The sequence below is a fragment of the Entelurus aequoreus genome, linkage group LG16, assembly GCF_033978785.1.
Source record: "Entelurus aequoreus isolate RoL-2023_Sb linkage group LG16, RoL_Eaeq_v1.1, whole genome shotgun sequence".
Classification (NCBI taxonomy): domain Eukaryota; kingdom Metazoa; phylum Chordata; class Actinopteri; order Syngnathiformes; family Syngnathidae; genus Entelurus; species Entelurus aequoreus.
In genome coordinates this window covers 43,910,319-43,929,970 of record NC_084746.1, presented here as the reverse complement: position 1 = coordinate 43,929,970, position 19,652 = coordinate 43,910,319, and the positions used below count along the sequence as shown (strand labels likewise).

Below are 19,652 nucleotides of genomic sequence, written 5' to 3'. Positions count from 1 at the left end.
CTGTAGAGAAATCTCGTTCGTTGGTTAACCTTTTTGATTACCTTGGTTGCCATTTTATCACAGGAAAGGTTAGCCTCTAGAATGGAACCTAGGTAGGTGACCTCATCTTTCCTGGTGATGACACTGTCACCTACTTTTGTGGTGACAGTTGAGACAGCATGATGTTGAGTGTGTCAAAACGCACACACCAAGGGCATTCAAGCAATAACATCGTGCAGAGGAAGAATGGCAAAATAAGGAAATTCTACTAGTTAATAAATAGTGTGCATGAAGCGCATTATAGAGGTATTTTGGCTTCAAAACTAACGATAAAGGTAATGCTTTAAACAGGGAGGCACAGCGCTGCAAGTAGTGCTTTAAAACCTGCTACTTTTTAGTATTTACTAATCATTGTATTTTTCTTAAAGCACAGACCAGGAGTGGCAACCATAAATCATGAAGTATTTAATATAATGTTAATAAAGCTTTTTATTCTATTATAACCTAATCCTTGATTATGGCAGATTATATGTAAAATGGGAAAAACAAATGTGAGTTCTTTAAATGCAACAAGAAAAGCCCAATGTGTTTAATGCCTTTTAATTTCTATTTTAACCTTCTAAAATGGTTCTTTAAGTGCAATAAGAAACACATGTTAATGTATTGTAAGATGTTCTATTGAAATAAAGCCAATATTGACATTTTTTGTAGTTCACTTTATTTTGAAAAGTTTAGAAAAAGTATCGTTATACATTTTGGTAATGGTACCACATTATTGGTATCGGGATAACCCTAATATATATATATATATATATATATATATATATATATATATATATATATATATATATATATATATATATATACACAGTCGTGCTCATAAGTTTACATACCGTGGGAGAATTTATGATTTCTTGGCCAATCTTCTTAGAATATCAATGATAACACATAAACCTTTCTTACACTCATGCTTAATGGTTGTGTGAAGCTATTTATTGGCAAACAACTGTGTTTACCCTTTTTAAATCAAAATTGCAAAAGAAAGTACCCAAATGACCCTGATCAAAAGTTTACATACCCCAGTGACTTTGATCTGACACAAACAGGTTTGAATGGCTAATCAAGGTTCCAATCCTCACCTGTGACATGTTTGTTTGTAATTAATGTGTGTGTATAAAAGGTCAGTGAGTTTCTGACCGACCATTGCATCTTTCATCCAGTGCTGCACAGATGTTTCTGGATTCTGAGTCATGGGGAAGGCAAAATAATTGACAAAGGATCTGCGAGAAAAGGTAATTGAACTGCATAAAACAGAAAAGGGGTATAAAAAGATATCCAAGGAATTCAGAGTGCCAATCAGCAGTCGTTCAAATGCTGATCAAGAAGTGGAAAATGAGGGATTCGGGTAGACCAGCAAAGATTTCAGCCACAACTGCCAGGAAAATTGTTCGAGATGCAAAAAAAATCCACAAATAACTTCAGCTGAAATACAGGGCTCCCTGAAAAATTGTGGCATGGCTGTTTCAAGATGCACAATTAGGAGGCACTTGAAGAAAAACGGGCTGCATGGTCCAGTCGCCAGAAGAAAGCCATCACTCCAAGTGACTTTGTTCCAGAAGTTTTGAGGCTTGTCTCTGTGCTGTTTGGCGTAATGTAAGCGGGGTACTTTGTGACATTTGCGCAGAAATGGCTTTCTTCTGGCGACTCGACCATGCAGTTTCACTCCCAGACACAGAACACTTGTTCATTCTCCACCGACACCGTGTGTTCAAAGACCATGGGAAAAATGACCATCATAACACACTAACATACACATTAACACCAGCCATACATACGGGGTTGTCTGGAGTGGAGGCAGCGTGTCCGTGCTGTGGACGTACTTTAATATATTCGAGATATACCCGCGCACAGCAATCTTCACAATTTAAAATGACACTGGCGGTTTTTAATGAGAGAAAGGCTCCCAGCAGTGCGGCTCGCTTTTCGTCACGGACATGGCCCGACAGAATCTAAACAGAGTCTCTAAACACGAATACAGTCGCCGTTGACCCCAAAGTAGATGCTAAATTTGTTGCCAATCATTTTTATTACAAAAAAGTGACTAAAAGGATTGGAGGAATCTCTATTGCACAATAAGCAGCAACAATTTAAAAATACAACAAAACGATAATATGTAAGCAAAATATATATGCTTTACTTAACAATAACAGATTTGTTTTAAATGTGTGTTCACATTCTTTTTAAAGAATATATGCATCATAGCAAATCATGCGATGACGTCATATCGACCACGCCCCTAACAGCGCCGCCGCCAAAGGTATTTTGGCTATTTAGGGGAAACCCTGACATTAACAATCTTAAAATGTCCGATCATGCTTTGCCAGAGATGTTTTGTAGTGTTATTCGGTGATATTTGCACCTAAAGAAAGGCTGGTTCATCAGATTTTTCTGTCTGGCTGAAATATTGTGTAAATTATTTTATAACATGTTCTGGTCGAGTCCTCAATTACACAATGATTAGCAGGCTCAATATTAAAATGTTATTAATTAATAGAGAAGGTTTAAATATTGTCATGCAGCAATATGAAGCCACTCCCCCTGAAAAGTATCTGTCTGGGGTACACTTATTAATGATGAAAAACTATACCTATTTGCGATTATTTTTGAGTTAACTATGAACAAAATGCGATTAATCGCGATTAAATATTGTAATCGTATGACAGCCCTAATATACATATATACACATATGTATACATACATATATAGAAAATATGTTATTATATTATTAATATTTTGTACACTCGCATGGTCACACAGACACGTGGAAACCTACCTGCCACGTGGACCACATCTGCAGTGCTGACGTTTTGACGGTTTGGACTCACTTTAAAGGTCACCGCCGGGCCCACCACCCTGAAACAACACACACACACACACACACATTATGGGTGTTCTCATTCCTTCCAATACATTCATTATTATTTAACACAGTCATTCCAATGAAAGATAATACTGTTCGTTCCGCTGAGTCATCACGTTTAGCTTTCGCGAGAATGAGCAATCAGTTTGTTGCTGAAGGAGCACAAGAACAACAAGAAGACATTTTGATGTTTTCCCCGAGCGTTGTGTTCCCGCCAAATAAATCAGGAGGCGGAGAGTGTGGGTGGTCGGGGTGGTGGGTGGGGGAATGAGCGGAGCCGCCCAATCAGTTTAACCTTTTGTATCTCTGCTGCGATTCCCTCTAAAGGCCCACAAGCAAGATGGATGTCCTCGTCCCTCCCAGCATGCATTGAGTGCTACTGTAAATATCAACACAGTGTGATGACACAGCATGAATGGAGCGGATTCTCATAAATATGTTTCACGTTCTTTAAGATATACACAGTTTTTTACGTCCTATTAATGCATTTTAATTGTCTGCTTTGGACTTTTAAACCCTCAACTGATCCACACTCACTGAATGAATGAATGAATAAAGAAAAAGTAAAGTACCAATGATTGTCACACACACACTAGGTGTGGTGAAATTTGTCCTCTGCATTTGACCCATCCCCTTGATCACCCCCTGGGAGGTGAGGGGAGCAGTGGGCAGCAGCGTAGCCGCGCCCGGGAATCATTTTTGGTGATTTAACCCCCAATTCCAACCCTTGATGCTGAGTGCCAAGCAGGGAGGTAATGGGTCCCATTTTTATAGTCTTTGGTATGACCCGGCCGGGGTTTGAACTCACAACCTACCGATCTCAGGGCGGACACTCTAACCACTAGGCCACTGAGTAGAATGATCTTTATTTGTCATTGTGCATGTACAGGTACAGGTCCAACGAAATGTAGTACTACTACTACTACTACTACGATTATACTACTACTACTATACTACAATTACTATACTACTTCCTACTACTACACAACTATCAGGTTACTACACTACTACTATGTTATTACTACTGTAGTACTATCCACTCGACGTCCATTGCACCGGTCGCCCAGACCCCCACATCTGCGGTCCCCTCCAAGAGTTTCTTCTTGCCCTGATGTGGGTTCTGAGCCGAGGATGTCGTTGTGGCTTGTGCAGCCCTTTGAGACACTCGTGATTTAGGGCTATATAAGTAAACATTGATTGATTGATACTATTATACAACTTCTTCTCTAATACTTTACTACTGCAATACTACTATCATTCTACTATACTACTATTATACAACTACTATATTGCTACAGGTTGTAAATGGGCAGCAACTCTTGGCTGTGAAGGCGAATGAGGGCTGCAGCAAATGGAGACCCCCAATTGCCCAGGCTTTCCTTGCCACTGGATATGAGTTCTCGTTTTTGCCAAGCGATGCATGGGGGCTGATGAGCAACAGCACATGCTTTTTCCTGGCATTATTAAGTCCTGCGGTTATTAAAAGTACTGCGGTAATCAAGAAGTGGCGAGGGGAGCAGGAATGTGAAATCTGGAAACTCCTAGTCACAAATCAGTACGTTAGGCGGTGGATATATGATTCAGTCGTCTTGCTTAAGGTTTGGAGATGGTTGAGCATTGCGGCAGCTATATTCACACAGCAGCCCTCTTAGGAACCACTTTGCTTACTCTAAGTAGTTAGAAATTCTGGCTGGCTTACCACAGTCAACAGAACTACCATTTATGTGGTCAAAAACAAACGTAAACACTTAATCTTTGGAACTTGGAACATCCATCCATCTTCTTCCGCTTATCCGAGGTCGGGTCGCGGGGGCAGCAGCCTAAGCAGGGAAGCCCAGACTTCCCTCTCCCCAGCCACTTCGTCCAGCTCCTCCGGGGGGATCCAGAGGCGTTCCCAGGCCAGCCGGGAGACATAGTCTTCCCAACGTGTCCTGGGTCTTCCCCGTGGCCTCCTACCGGTTGGACGTGCCCTAAACACCTCCCGAGGGAGGCGTTCGGGTGGCATCCTGACCAGATGCCTGAACCACCTCATCTGGCTCCTCTCGATGTGGAGGAGCAGTTGCTTTACTTTGAGCTCCCCCCTGGATGGCAGAGCTTCTCACCCTATCTCTAAGGGAGAGCCCCGCCACCCGGCGGAGGAAACTCATTTTGGCCGCCTGTACCCGTGATCTTGTCCTTTCGGTCATAACCCAAAGCTCATGACCATAGGTGAGGATGGGAACGTAGATCGACCGGTAAATTGAGAGCTTTGCCTTCCGGCTCAGCTCCTTCTTCACCACAACGGACCGATACAGCGTCCGCATTACTGAAGACGCCGCACCGATCCGCCTGTCGATCTCACGATCCACTTTTCCCTCACTCGTGAACAAGACTCCTAGGTACTTGAACTCCTCCACTTGGGGCAGGGTCTCCTCCCCAACCCGGAGATGGCACTCCACCCTTTTCCAGGCGAGAACCATGGACTCGGACTTGGAGGTGCGGATTCTCATCCCAGTCGCTTCACACTCGGCTGCGAACCGATTTATTTATTTATTTCAGGCAACGACATAAAAAAGTACAAAGTTGAGAACACATAATATAAATTAATATAGTGCAAAAGGTAATGTATAGTATGTAATGCATGATTGTCCAGTTTTGCCTGAAAGGGAGTGGGAAGAAGATAATTTATTTCATCCCACCCCCAGTTCTCCATTCAGTGATTATTCACATGAGTTCACTGTTACTTTGTTCAAGGATTATAATACAGATGTTGTATCATAGTGGCATTACCGCAGGTAACAATAATTATTACACTGTAACAATAATTTGTATCAACAATGTAGGAATAATGAATATACCAACAATGGTAATAGACAAAATGCCAACAATGGTAATAGACAACATAGCAATAATGGTAAGGAAACATTGAGCACATGTTAACACTTTGAGACAGAGTACAACAGCAAGTCAAATTAAAGACCCTCATCTCTATATTTGAACCAGACCCCATGTTTGTATAATAGTTGAAATCGATTAATAGTTTGGCATTGCTTGAGTTGTAAGTCCAGTTTGTTCCATAGTTTTACTCCGCATACAGACACACAAAAACGTTTACGAGTGGTTTGAGCTCTCGGCAATAAGAAACATCCAAAGCCTCTCAAGTTATGAGCCTGCACTCGTCTTATAAAAAAACGTTGTAGATTATGCGGCAATAATTTGTTAAATGCTTTATATAAGATTATTAATGTATTATATTTAACAAGGTCATCAAATTTGAGCAACTTTGATTGCATAAACAGATTATGAGTATGTTCTAAATAACCAACGTTGTGAATGATCCGCACTGCTCTTTTCGGTAATATGAACATTCAAACTCTAATGGATAATAAGGACAGTAAAATACCAGAACAACACACAAATTGGCACCATACAATATCGACATTGCATCCCTTGCTGAAACAAGAAGAGCAGATGAGGGACAAGTGAAAGACATTCTTTTGGAAAGGCATGTCCAACCAGGAGAAGAGATTGCATGGCGTAGGATTTGCCATCAGTATGTCACATTCTCCAATCGGAGTTAATAAACGTCTCAACAAAAATCAGTCTATGACCGTCATCAGTGCTCCTACCCTGGATGCCGAAGAGCTTGTGAAGGAAAAGTTGTATTCGGATTTAGACTGTCCACTTTCAAAAGTCCCAGAGCAATGTGAGTTAGTGTTATTTGGTGATTTCAATGCACGAATCGGAAGAAATCATGAAATGTGGGCTGCCCCCATCGTAAAAGAAGGAGTGGGAAACATGAATTAAAATGGCTTGCTGCTTCCTACACTGTTATTGTTGCTCCTATTTTTCATGAGTTGAACTCAAAAATCTAAAACTTTTACTATATACACAAAAGACCTATTCCTCTTAAATATTGTTCACAAATCTGTCTAAGTCTGTATTAGTGAGCACTTGTTCTTTGCCAAGGTAATCCAACCCACCTCACAGGTGTGGCTTATCTAGATGCTGATTAAACAACATTATTATTGCACAGGTGTGCACACGATAAAAGGCCACTTCGATATGTGCGGTTTTATCACATAGCACAATGCCACAGATAGCGCAAGTTTGAGGGAGCGTGCAGTTGGCATGCTGACTGCAGGAATGTCCACCAGAACTGTTGCCCTTCAATTGAATGTTCATTTCTCTACCATAAGCAGTCTCCAAAGGCGTTTCAGAGAATTTGGCAGTACATCACAACCGCAGACCACATGTAACCACACCAGCCCAGGACCTCTACATCCAGCAGGTGCTCCATGATCGTCTGAGACAAGCCACCCAGACAGCTGCTGCAACAATTGGTTTGCATAACCAAAAAATGTCTGCACAAACTGTGAGAAACCGTCTCAGGGAAGCTCATCTGTATGCTCAATATGGTCTCGACCTGACTGCAGTTCCTCGTCCTAACCGACTTGAGTGGGCAAATGCTCAAATTCGATGGCATCTGGCACGTTGAAGAGGTTTTCTTTTCACGGATGAATCCGGGTTTTCACTGTTCAGGGAAGATGGCAGACAGTGTGTGTGGCGTCATGTGAGAGAGCGGTTTGCTGATGTCAACGTTGTGAATAGAGTGGCCCATGGTGTGGGTGGGGTTATGGTATGGGCAGGCGTGTGTCGTAGACAACGAACGCAAGTGCGTTTCATTGATGGCATTTTGAATGCACACAGATACCGTGACAAGATCCTGAGCTTAATTATTGTGACATTCACCCGAAACCATCACCTCATGTTGCAGCAAGACAATGCACTACCCCATGTTTCAAGGATCTGTACACAATTCCTGGAAGCTGAAAATATCCTAATTCTTGTATGGCCAGCATACTCACCTGACATGTCACCCATTGAGCATGTTTGGGATGCTGTGAATCGGCGTATATGACAGAATGTCCCAGTTCCGGCCAATATCCAGCAACTTCGCACAGCCCTTGAAGAGGAGCGGACCAACATTCCACAGGCCACAATCAACAACCTAATCAACTCTATACGAAGGAGGCGCGTTGCACTGCGTGGGGCAAATGGTGGTCACACCAGATACTGACTGCTCTTCTGACCCCCCCAGCTGCATGATAGCTTCAGTATTGTCTACAGCAGGGGTGCCCAATAAGTCGATCGTGAGCTACCGATCGATCGCGGAGGGTGTGTGTCAGTCGATCGCCATTAAAAAAATAGACCTAAAATTAGCAATCATCAATCTTCATTAATGTAGACAACTGGGAAAATCTAGCTACAGATCGCACAGTCTGCAGGCGTTTGGTTGCTTTAGGCACCCGCCATTACAAGAAAGTATACGCCAGGACGCCATCAAGAAAAGAGGAAAAAAGGCGCGTAAAAGCAGAAGCAGGTCCTTTCTTCCATTAGGAAGTACTGAATGCCCAGTCTGCCAAAGGACTTGCAAATTGAGGGCTGGCCTTGTGAGTCACCTACAATTGCACAAATAGGGAAACAAATCCAATTCGACTCGAATGATACCAGATGATGACAATACTACTACTATACTACTAGTATAGTACAAAATACTACTAATGTAATATTATACTACTACATACTCCTACTAGACTACTATCATTCTATTATACTACTATAATACCACTACTATAGAACTATACTATTATACTACTACATACTATTACTTTATTACTACTATACTCCTATCATTCTACTCTATTACTATGTTACTAATGCTACTGTCCTAATATACTCCTACTATCATTCTACTAGACTAATATTATAATACTACATACCATTATTTACTACTACTATACTACCATAATACTACTACTGTACCATCATTATACTACTATTATACTACTACTTTATTAATAAATAATTACTACTATTATACGACTCCTTTACTATAATACTAGTAAAACTCTATCACTACACCACTTTACTACTACTACTACTATAATGTTGCTACTACTACTATACTAGGAAACTATTACTACTATATTACTAGTACCACCACTACAGTAATACTTTACTACTACTATCAATCTAATATACTAATCGTATACTACTACTATACTGCTAATAAATATACTATATTACTACTACTACTTTACTATTATTACTACTATTATTATAATACTGTTATTCGCCTATTATTGTACTACTATATAAAGAATTATGTGTGTGAATGATGACAAATATGTTTCTAAGGCAAAAGACAAAAATAGTTCAGCAAAACACATGAACAGAAAAACAGAAACATGTTTTATTAAAATGTGTAAAATAATCAACATTTTAATTTTAAACCTACTGAATTCTAATGACATGCAGTTTGCATGTTGAATTAGATTTAACATGTTGAAGACAATTAAATATTGGCGTGTTACCGCGGCCTTCATTTTTTTCTGCATGTGGCCTGTTTGTTTGGACTCAACACACTCTCACTCCATCAGACACACAATCTGATCAGATGCCATAAGAAGAGCTGCATAACGCTTCCTTTTATAGATGTTACAGTCAACTTACATTGTGTCTCAATGGGACATGCATCCACATGACTGCATCAAAACCAGTTTTTTTGTTGTTGTTTTTTTAAATCAAACACATCTTTAAATGAGTTGTGAGCTATCACCTGTCCATGGAAACAATCAGTCGCTATGAGGTTGCTTCATTAAGATTGATTAACATACACTGTAAATAAGTAGTATGTCATGTGTACCCTGCATGGTAAACAGTACATAAAGTACACCTCACAGGAAGTAAGCGAGTGGGAAAACAGGTGAGTATTATTTGTGCTGGTAGCGATGTGCCACAAGCATCCATCACGTGTACACTATCATTCATCACGTGTACACTGTCATTCATCACGTGCACGCTGTCATTCATCAGCCAGCTGAGGCCGTGATGACGAGAGGAAATCACTCATGTCGACTTGATCGATGGCATCCGATTGTACGCCACCTTCAACCTCGTAAATAATATCCAGATTTCCCTTTTTTTGCTCTTATAGGACAAACAAAAAAAAGACTCATGTGTATATAAAATCACATTTGCGTATTTTTAACAGTCCAGTCTGCCTGCCTTCATCCTCATCATCCTCACATTCAGCCTATATCAGCCCACTCTCCCCCCCTGGTGGCGACTCTTGACACGACCCCCTCCGGCCCCCCAACCCTGGCAGACGTTACATCACCGCAACTCTCATCTATGCTCACTAACCGACAGTTATACAGCAGATGCCATTATTTGGGGCCTGGTTTCGGTTAAAGGCCAACCATGTCTACACAATAGCCCCTCCCCAAGTTATCCATCAATTTGTAGGTAAAAAGCGAAAAATCAAATGCTTAGGAAATTGTCTCGTAATAAGCAAATGACACATTATCAGTATGTTCATATATTATTCACTGTTACACGTGGCCCACTGAAGGCAGCCATAACTGCAATGTGGCCCTCAATGACAGAGTTTGACACCTCTAGTAAGGCATTTGATACTTTCAATTTTAAATCTTTTCAAACAAATTAAATAAATATGGCTTTTTAAAATGGCTACATAGATATCTTTGTGAAATAGAACAATATGTTTCTAGTAATCCAAACAATTCTAAAACCTTGCACAATAGAGCTAAATTAGGTTGTCAAAAAAAAGAAAAGAACATTTGGAAAATATTTAATGTGAACACATATCATGTGTCTATTTAAATGTATAATAATAAGCGTGTTTATCAATTGATTTACCTATATTTAAAAATAATATATTAAATAGTTGAGCATATTTGTCCTGCACTGAACTGAAGGGGTTTTGGTGTGTTTAATAACAACTAAAACAATGAAAAGTGAATAATATTGAAGACGCTTTGCATCCTTTAATTTTTCTTTATGTGGTCAAGTTTGGACACGACCGCATTACGACTTTTATGCTATTTCAGTCTTGAATAACATTTGGAAAACTCTTCTCCAGGTGGAATGAATGTTCCGGAAAACAATCAGCAGCATTGTACACTTGGGAGCAGGGTGGTAAAAGAAGCAAAGCATGCTAAATCAAGACCACAGCTTCTTGGGGAGCTTTTGTCTCTCATTGAGGACAGAGGTGATGACAAATTGTCAAAGTGGCTCCCCCTGCTGGGCACACACACACAAAAATACCCCTGGTCCTAACACCACCACATACATACTCCCTCCCTCCGGCATCTTGGGCTGGCTTTCTCCACCTTTTATTCAGACCAGCCAAAAACAAAAGAACAGTGGAGGCCACCCAGTGATGACATACAGCAGCAGTGAGGCTGGGTGGTCACATGATGTTTGTGGGTGTGTGCGATCAGGCAGTAATACGTACGAAAGCTCAGCAAAGTCGGTCATTTGGATTCTGGCCATGTGAGCCAGGATCTCCATCATGTGCAGACCTTCATCGGTCTGCAGGCCGCTGATGATGTCGACGTTGAAGAGGAAAGAGAAAGAACAGTGTTCACTACATGACATCATCTGGTCGTCCTCAGGTGACAACAGGAAGTACTCACTCCGTGTCAGTAATGACATAGCCAAAGATGTCATCCGCCTTCTTTCTGTCTGCGTTGACATCCAGCTGGAGCTCAGGGACGCTCAGCATCTTCTTATGCGCCACCTCGTATTTCAGCGCCGCAAGGGGCGGGGCCACCTCCTTGACCCAGCCCTCCACCTCCGACACCTCCTCCACGGATTGGGTGGTGTCCTTCTTCTCCACCGCTACGCCCACCTCGCGGGTGCGGCTCTGGACGTTCTCGAGCCCCGCCCTTCTCTGCGGCCTAGGAGAAGGTGGGGCCGTGAAGGGACTTTGGTCCAAGTAGGCCAGAAGTTTGCTGAACACGTTTGGACTCTCATCCTGGAAGACAAAAGTACAAACTGTTTAGGACTGTCATTAACTACATATTTTCAGAATCAAATCTAATTTGTTAGATATTTTAGTCAGTGTATGTTTTGATCATTGATATTTTTGTTTCACGAATGGTAATTGAAAAAAACAAAAACACAATTGGTTTATTTGGATTTTTTTAGGAAACGAAAAAACCGTTTTCTTACCAATGTTGAAGAGAAAGAACAAGATAAAAAAAACCTTTTCATTTAAATCTTTTTTTATGACAAGATCACAAAAAGTGATCAATATATTTTGTATATATAAACACAGGATACAATACCACACATTTTTACCTACAGGCAAATCTGCAGTCTTGCCTTTAAATAGCAACTTCCAGTTCTGGTGTAGAAATATAAAAAAACATTTGTTCTTGGTCCGTGTTTTTGTTTTTTTCGGCTGACTGTGGTGATTTTTATTTTTGTTACATGATCAAGAAGAATACTTTTTTCTTCAGTTGTTTTTTTTGTAACTCTAATAACTTAAATAAACCAAGTTCCAACAAGCATATTTTTGTTTTGTTTATTTATTATTATTATTTTAATAAAATACAATTGTATTTCTTTCTTCGTCTTATGTTTTGCACTGATTCAATTAAGATATCTTAATTGTTTTAATCAAGTCTATTTACTGTATTTGTTCTCTCTAAAAAAACCAATAAGATTTAAGTTAAAAAAAAAAATTAAATAGTTTTTTGTTTTTCAATTCCATTTATAAAATTAAAATTTAACTGACCAATTTTGTCCATAGTCGACTTATTGTAGATCCCCACAAATAAACATATTTCTTTTGCAACTTCTTCTACCTCAAACTGCTAAAACACTCTGATAAGTAAATATAAAGTTCCATCTATCTATCTATTTAAACGCGGTAGATATTGGGATAGTTTAGTGATGTCGATAGGTAGGTACATACAGTAGGTAGGTGGGGAAGGTAGGTATGTATGGTATGTACAGTAGGTAGGTAGGTAAGTAGGTACAGTAGGTTGGTAGGTATAGTAGGTAGATAGGTAGGTCCGGTAAATAGGTAGGTAAGTAGGTTCAGTAGGTAGGTAGGTGCGTAGATACATTAGAAAGGTAGGTGCCTAGATATAGTAGGCAGATAGGTAAGTAGGTGGTGGGTATGGTAGGTATGTAGGTAGGTCGGTACAATAGGTATAGTAGGTAGGTACCTCAGATACAGTAGGTAGGTAGAAAGGAAGGTACAGTAAGTTAGTAGGTACAGTGGGTAGGTAGATGGGTACTGTAGCTACACTGGGTAGGTAGGTAAGTATGTAGGAAGGCACAGTAGGTACGGTAGGTAGGAAGGTACAGTAGGTTAGTAGGTACAGTGGGTAGGTAGGTGGGTACTGTAGCTACAGTGGGTAGGTAGGTAAGTATGTAGGAAGGCACAGTAGGTACAGTAGGTAGGTGGGTGAGTACGGTAGTTACAGTAGCTAGGTGGGTACAGTAGGTATGTGGGCACGGTAGGTACGTACGTAGGTGGGTACGATAGTAACAGTAGGTAGGAAAGTAGCTAGGTGCAGTAAGAAGGTAGGCAGGTATATTAGATGGATATAATATGTAATACGTAGGTACAGGTGGTAGGTACGGTAGGTAGGTAGGAAGTAAAGTAAAGTAGGTAGGTAGGTACAGTAGGTAGGTTGATAAATAGGTACAGTAGTTATGTAGGTAAGTAAGTAGATACAATATGTAGGTATGTACAGTATGTACTTAGGTAGAGAAAATCCCTAGTCTTCATACCAATTTCGTTCCAATTAAGTCAGTGTAAGTCGAATTTAGTGTAAGATTAAAAGTGGGAATTTATACCTAAATTATATAACATTTCATTTTCATTTTTTTTGATGCACTGCGATGAGGTGGCGACTTGTCCAGGGTGTACCCCGCCTTCCGCCCGATTATAGCTCAGATAGGCTCCAGCGCCCCCGCGACCCCAAAGGGAAAGAGCGGTAGAAAATGGATTGCCGTCAGTCGTGTGCTTCATGCTTGGGAGACATTATGAAGGTAAAAAGATCATTGACAAACAAAAGTGATCCTCTTTCAATGTAGCTATCTTGTAGTATGTATTCTTCAGCCGCTATAATGTTCCGCGGGACGCATGTAACTTGTTCTACTTTTTTTGTACAGTATTAATCATTTAGGGACTTGCGAACCATGGAACCTCGTAACAAGTAGTTTAATGAAACAGGATGTACAAGTTGTTGCAGATACAAAAAAGACGGTTGCCTTAACCATTTAATTATATATGAATGATGAATAATAATTCGTTATTTGGATGCTCTGTGTGTCTTGGACACAATTGCCAAGACTCCTGAATATTTATCACAAATTAAATTATGAATGAATATAAAAAGGGGATCTCACCTTGTCCTCCATGTTGTTGTTGTCAGTCAGTGAGTGGACTTCTGTTTGGGGAAAAAAATCATTTAGGCCTTGTGTTCATCAAGTTCAAGAATCCAATTACTTTTTAGCCTTTCCCCATCGGAACACAATGTAGATAAATAATCAGTTCCAGGGTTAAACTGTGGTCACCCTAGAAGCTTTATTAAGTGTGCATACAATTTTAAGTCACATTTTAACATTCTGAACTGTCATTCAAGTGTAAAAAGGGTCTACGAGTTTTATTAGTAGTCTTGTTTGGTATGCCAGTATCAACATAGTATACCGGTACTAACAAATTAAAAAAGATACTATACTGCTTTTGGAAAAAACAAACATTTGGTCTTACTCGCTAACATTAGCTTATAGCTAAAGATGGATATAACTTTGTTTTTCCAACAACTGTAATGAAGAAAGTATGAGGGACAGTACTAAGAAGAAGTGGTAGTGATAGTCATTGAATTAAAGAAAGAAATCATCAATAACATGACCGAGTGAGGTAGTCGATTTGACAAAGCAGTGCAAGCGTATCTCTGCTAGTCTGAAACAGAATTAGTCCAATGTCAGCCAAATATGTTAAAATGATATCGGCCGACATTTAGCCATGAAAATATGAAGAAGCTGCTGATGGTGTGTTTGAGAGAAAAGCAGCTGGAAGGAGATACAATAAAAGTCCACTCTCCAAGGTAAATGATGTACATTATTATTATTGTAGTTGTTTGTATTACATTTTATTATATTTTTTTCCATATAATATTCCTTATCTATCCATCCATCCATTTTCTACTGCTTGTCCCTCTTGGGGTCGCGGGGGTGCTGGAGCCTATACCAGCTGCATTTGGGCTATTTTTTTTTTTTTTTTAAAGGCATGTTACATGTTAAAGGCCTACTGAAATGAAATCTTTTTCTTTAAACGGGGATAGCAGATTTATTCTATGTGTCATACTTGATCATTTCGCAATATTGCCATATTTTTGCTGAAAGGATTTAGTAGAGAACATCGACGATAAAGTTCGCAACTTTTGGTCGCTGATAAAAAAAAAGCCTTGCCTGTACCGGAAGTAGCGTGACGTCACAGGTTGAAGGGCTCCTCACATTTCCCCATTGTTTACACCAGCAGCGAGAGCGATTCGGACCGAGAAAGCGACGATTACCCCATTAATTTGAGCGAGGATGAAAGATTCGTGGATGAGGAACGGGAGAGTGAAGGACTAGAGTGCAGTGCAGGACGCATCTTTTTTCGCTCTGACCGTAACTTAGGTACAAGCTGGCTCATTGGATTCCACACTTTCTCCTTTTTCTATTGTGGATCACGGATTTGTATTTTAAACCACCTCGGATACTATATCCTCTTGAAAATGAGAGTCGAGAACACGAAATGGACATTCACAGTGACTTTTATCTCCACGACAATACATCGGCGAAGCACTTTAGCTACGGAGCTAACGTGATAGCATTGGGCTTAACTGCAGATAGAAACAAAAGAAATAAACCCCTGACTGGAAGGATAGACAGTACTATTAAACCATGGACATGTAACTACACGGTTAATGCTTTCCAGCCTGGCGAAGCTTAACAATGCTGTTGCTAACGACGCCATTGAAGCTAACTTAGCAACGGGACCTCACAGAGCTATGCTAAAAACATTAGCTATCCACCTACGCCAGCCAGCCCTCATCTGCTCATCAACACCCGTGCTCACCTGCGTTCCAGCGATCGACGGAGCGACGAAGGACTTTACCCGATCATAGATGCGGTCGGCTAGCGTCGGATAGCGCGTCTGCTATCCAAGTCACAGTCCTCCTTGTTGTGTTGCTGCAGCCAGCCGCTAATACACCGATCCCACCTAAAGCTTTCTTCTTTGCAGTCTTCATTGTTCATTAAATAAATTGCCAAAGATTCACCAACACAGATGTCCAGAATACTGTGGAATTTTGCGATGAAAACCGAGCTTTTTGTATTGGATACAATGTGTCCGCATACTTCCGTTTCAACGATTGACGTCACGCGCATACGTCATCATACAAAGACGTTTTCAACCGGAAGTTTAGCGGGAAATTTAAAATTGCACTTTATAATTTAACCCGGCCGTATTGTCATGTGTTGCAATGTTAAGATTTCATCATTGATATATAAACTATCAGACTGCGTGGTCGGTAGTAGTGGCTTTCAGTAGGCCTTTAAAACTGTGCTGTTTTGGAAGGGGCTAATAACAAATTATGATTTCAATTCATTACAGAGGAAAAAACGAGTTTCGTTCCTGAAATTTACAGTTAAAGCATTTTTTTTTTTTTGACCCAACTCCACCTTTAATTTGATGTATGTGACCTCACTGAAAAAGATTTGGGCTTCATGAGAGGCGACTTTATTCGACAAATTGCCATCACTAGAAGATCATAGCACTTACTAAACCACTCCCAGCCACTACTGTAATCTGGAGGATGTTATGATATGTTGTCATGTTTTCAGTGGTGACATAGTCAGTATAGAGAAAGTAACAAGCCATTGTACCTTGAGGGGCATCAGCAAGTGTGATCTTAACAGTTGGAGTTTCTTCTATGAACTTCTCATCATCGTCTCTGACCGCCTCCTCCTTTCTTTCTTGTCCGTCACTCAACTCTCCTTCCAAGTCTCGTGGTCCAGGTTGGACCCGTACCCGATCTCCACCCCGGCCGTTGTCTACTACTTGCAAAGCGTCCACAATCAGGTTGGACAGCTGGTCTACGTCGTGCGGCGACAGGTTGTCCACGTCCAGGTGCTGCTTGCCGATGTTCCTTAAGACATTCTGGATGAACTTCTCTGAAGGACACGAAAGATTCACGTCTCACTCAAGTACAGACTCACAAAAAGAACCGGAGGCTTAAAAGTCCCGGACATACCGTCAACTAATGTCAGCGGCTCCTTGGGTGAAGATCCTTTACTTTTGTCCAAATTATTGGGTCTGGATTTCAAGGTCTTGGGCACAGAACTTTCTGTTCCGTAGCTGTAGATGGGCCTTAAGCGGGGCGAGGGGTCGGGGTGCCGGGAGAGAAGCTGCCTGAGGACGTTTAGAAGGACTTGAAGCTCCTCAGCTGAAAGGTTCTGCTTCACTTTGAGAGAGGACGATGTCTTCTGAATGGTCGGGTCTGACTGCATTCGACCGTCCTAAAAGGTTCAAAAGATTAAAAAGAAACTGCTTTGAAAAACATTCTGAAGATGCTTGGCTGAGGAACAAGCAGACAAACATGGTTGCTGGTTTGGGGTCAGAGCAAAACTGCCTGTTCTTCACGTATTCAATCAAAAACCGCCAATCAGCAGTTCCCGAGAGAGAGTGTAGCCCCACCCAAAGCAGGTGAAATTAATGCATATTCAGTCCAATAAGTTATTGTCACCTTGCTAGCAACAATCAGGCCTTCAGTGCCGCTTGTTTTTGGGAGGAGTCCGAGGTGTTGAAGGTACGTCTGCAGGTTCCTGTCAAGCTCCGTCTCTGCTGGTTTTAGTCTCTGTTCCACTGGGTCCATCACCGCTGCTTGTGTCCTGTGGGAGAGGTCCAGTTCAGTTCTGTTAGCCATCAATTCGGAACTTGTTAACCAAATAAACAGAAGAACTTCGGACCTGCTGTCTGTTTTGTAGGTGGCTCCGCTCAGTGACAGCCGGTGAGGAACCCTACGGATTTTGTACAATTCTTTGGCCAGAACCTGCTGGGTGGTGTCATCCTCCCATGTCAGACCTACACACACACACACACACACACACACACACACACACACACACACACACACACACACACACACACACACACACACAATCATCATCAAAATTATAACCATAAAGGCTTGACATATCTCACTTTGCATGTAATAAGTTAATATCACATGTTACGAAAAGTTACATTCTTGTGTAATTTCCACATGATTTATTTTGTTAAATTCTACAAAAAATATTTATTTATTATATATATATTTTTTTTTTAAGTACCTTTTTTTCTTCTATGCTACATATGTGACCTCACTGTAGGCTTTCTAAGGTCATGTTACTTCTGAACTAAACAAAATTGGGCTAATCCACCTTTTTTTCCAAATAAGAATCGATAAGAGAATCGTCAAGGAACCGAATCGTTAAGCAGAATGGAAAGTGGAATTGGAACCGGAAAAATCTTATCAATTCCCATCCCTAGACATTAGCCACCAGCGATGATGCGGACATTTGCTTGTCGCTGTCAAATTTTCAAGACACAGCTAAAATGTGTCATTGACATGCATTATCACATTATAACGATAGTATTAAAAGCTCTATTATCGGACAAATGTATATCATTCATGGTGCAAACTTCAAAAACAATCATCCATCCATCCATTTTCTACCGCTTATTCCCTTCGGGGTCGCGGGGGGCGCTGGAGCCTATCTCAGCTACAATCGGGCGGAAGGCGTGGTACACCCTGGACAAGTCGCCACCTCATCGCAGGGCCAACACAAATTCACTTTAAATGTCCTCTTGTGGTAATGAGTTGCTCTTGTTGAACTTGTTACCGGCAAACCAAACACGTCTTTTTGGCGCCCCGGCAAGCAGCAGATGGGCTCATGGAACAAAACGTTAGCGTCAGTGTCGTTGGCCTCGGTAAGCAAGGCCGCGTCGCACAGTAGGGGGCACTTTCACGGTATCTAGAGATTGGTATGATTTGCAGTGAAGTATTAACTACCTTTGGACATGTTTGTAGTCCTTTCTTTCGCGGCCCCTCGTTAAATCCGGCACGATCATCGCTTTCGTACACACACGAAGCTGCACTTTGGCCATCAAAGCCCATAAAGTAGTAACCAAAGAGGCATTAGCAGTCGCCAGCAAGAAGTTCATAAAACAAACACTGGAACAGATGTGACAGGAAGAAGTCTAATGTCCAAATATCTCATTTGAAAAATTTGTGACAAATCAAACGTGTCCAAGTGTAAAAGCAAAATGTTCAGGGAATTAAAAAGAAGAAGAATTTCTCTATGATGCCGTTCAAAGCTTTAAGTGGCTTCTCCGAGTCTCTGCTTCCCTCTAGTGGTCGAGCACGGTAGTTGCAACAAACTTAAATGGGTTTTATTTGGATAGCGCTTTTCTACCTTCAACGTACTTAAAGCGCTTTGACACCATTTCCACATTCACTCATTCACACACACATTCACACACTGATGGCGGGAGCTGCCATGTAAGGCCCTAACCACGACCCATCAGGAGCAAGGGTGAAGTGTCTTGCTCAAGGACACAGCCGGACGTGACTATAAATATCCTGATCCTAACAGACATTAGGATTCATACCAAGCAGGGTGTAACTAAAATTTTGACATTTTGTTTATGTGGTCCTGGGTCTTATTGTTTTTTTGTTAACAGTTAAAAAAATTAAGTACATCACATTATAGAGCAGACCTGGGCATTCTGCGGCCCGCGGGCCGCATCCGGCCCTTTGTACGTCCCTGTCCGGCCCGCGTGAGGCCAATTATAAATTACAAAATACATTTTAAAAAGTATCTATTTCGAGTGTGCAATACAACGGTGCTGCTT

General features: G+C 41.0%; 1 protein-coding gene across 1 annotated transcript in view; it reads right to left on the bottom strand.

Annotated features, from left to right (window-relative positions):
* The window catches only part of LOC133631065 (receptor-type tyrosine-protein phosphatase N2-like), a 181,745-nt gene that overhangs the window by 143,506 nt on the left and 18,587 nt on the right, over positions 1 to 19,652 (bottom strand). Inside the window, exons 4-11 of the mRNA XM_062023087.1 lie at positions 17,726 to 17,840; positions 17,503 to 17,647; positions 17,011 to 17,275; positions 16,643 to 16,930; positions 14,117 to 14,157; positions 11,383 to 11,723; positions 11,202 to 11,288; positions 2,813 to 2,892 (exon numbers count right to left, since the gene is read on the bottom strand). Coding sequence (XP_061879071.1) covers positions 2,813 to 2,892; positions 11,202 to 11,288; positions 11,383 to 11,723; positions 14,117 to 14,157; positions 16,643 to 16,930; positions 17,011 to 17,275; positions 17,503 to 17,647; positions 17,726 to 17,840 — 1,362 coding nt within the window. The remainder of the gene's footprint in view (positions 1 to 2,812; positions 2,893 to 11,201; positions 11,289 to 11,382; positions 11,724 to 14,116; positions 14,158 to 16,642; positions 16,931 to 17,010; positions 17,276 to 17,502; positions 17,648 to 17,725; positions 17,841 to 19,652) is intronic.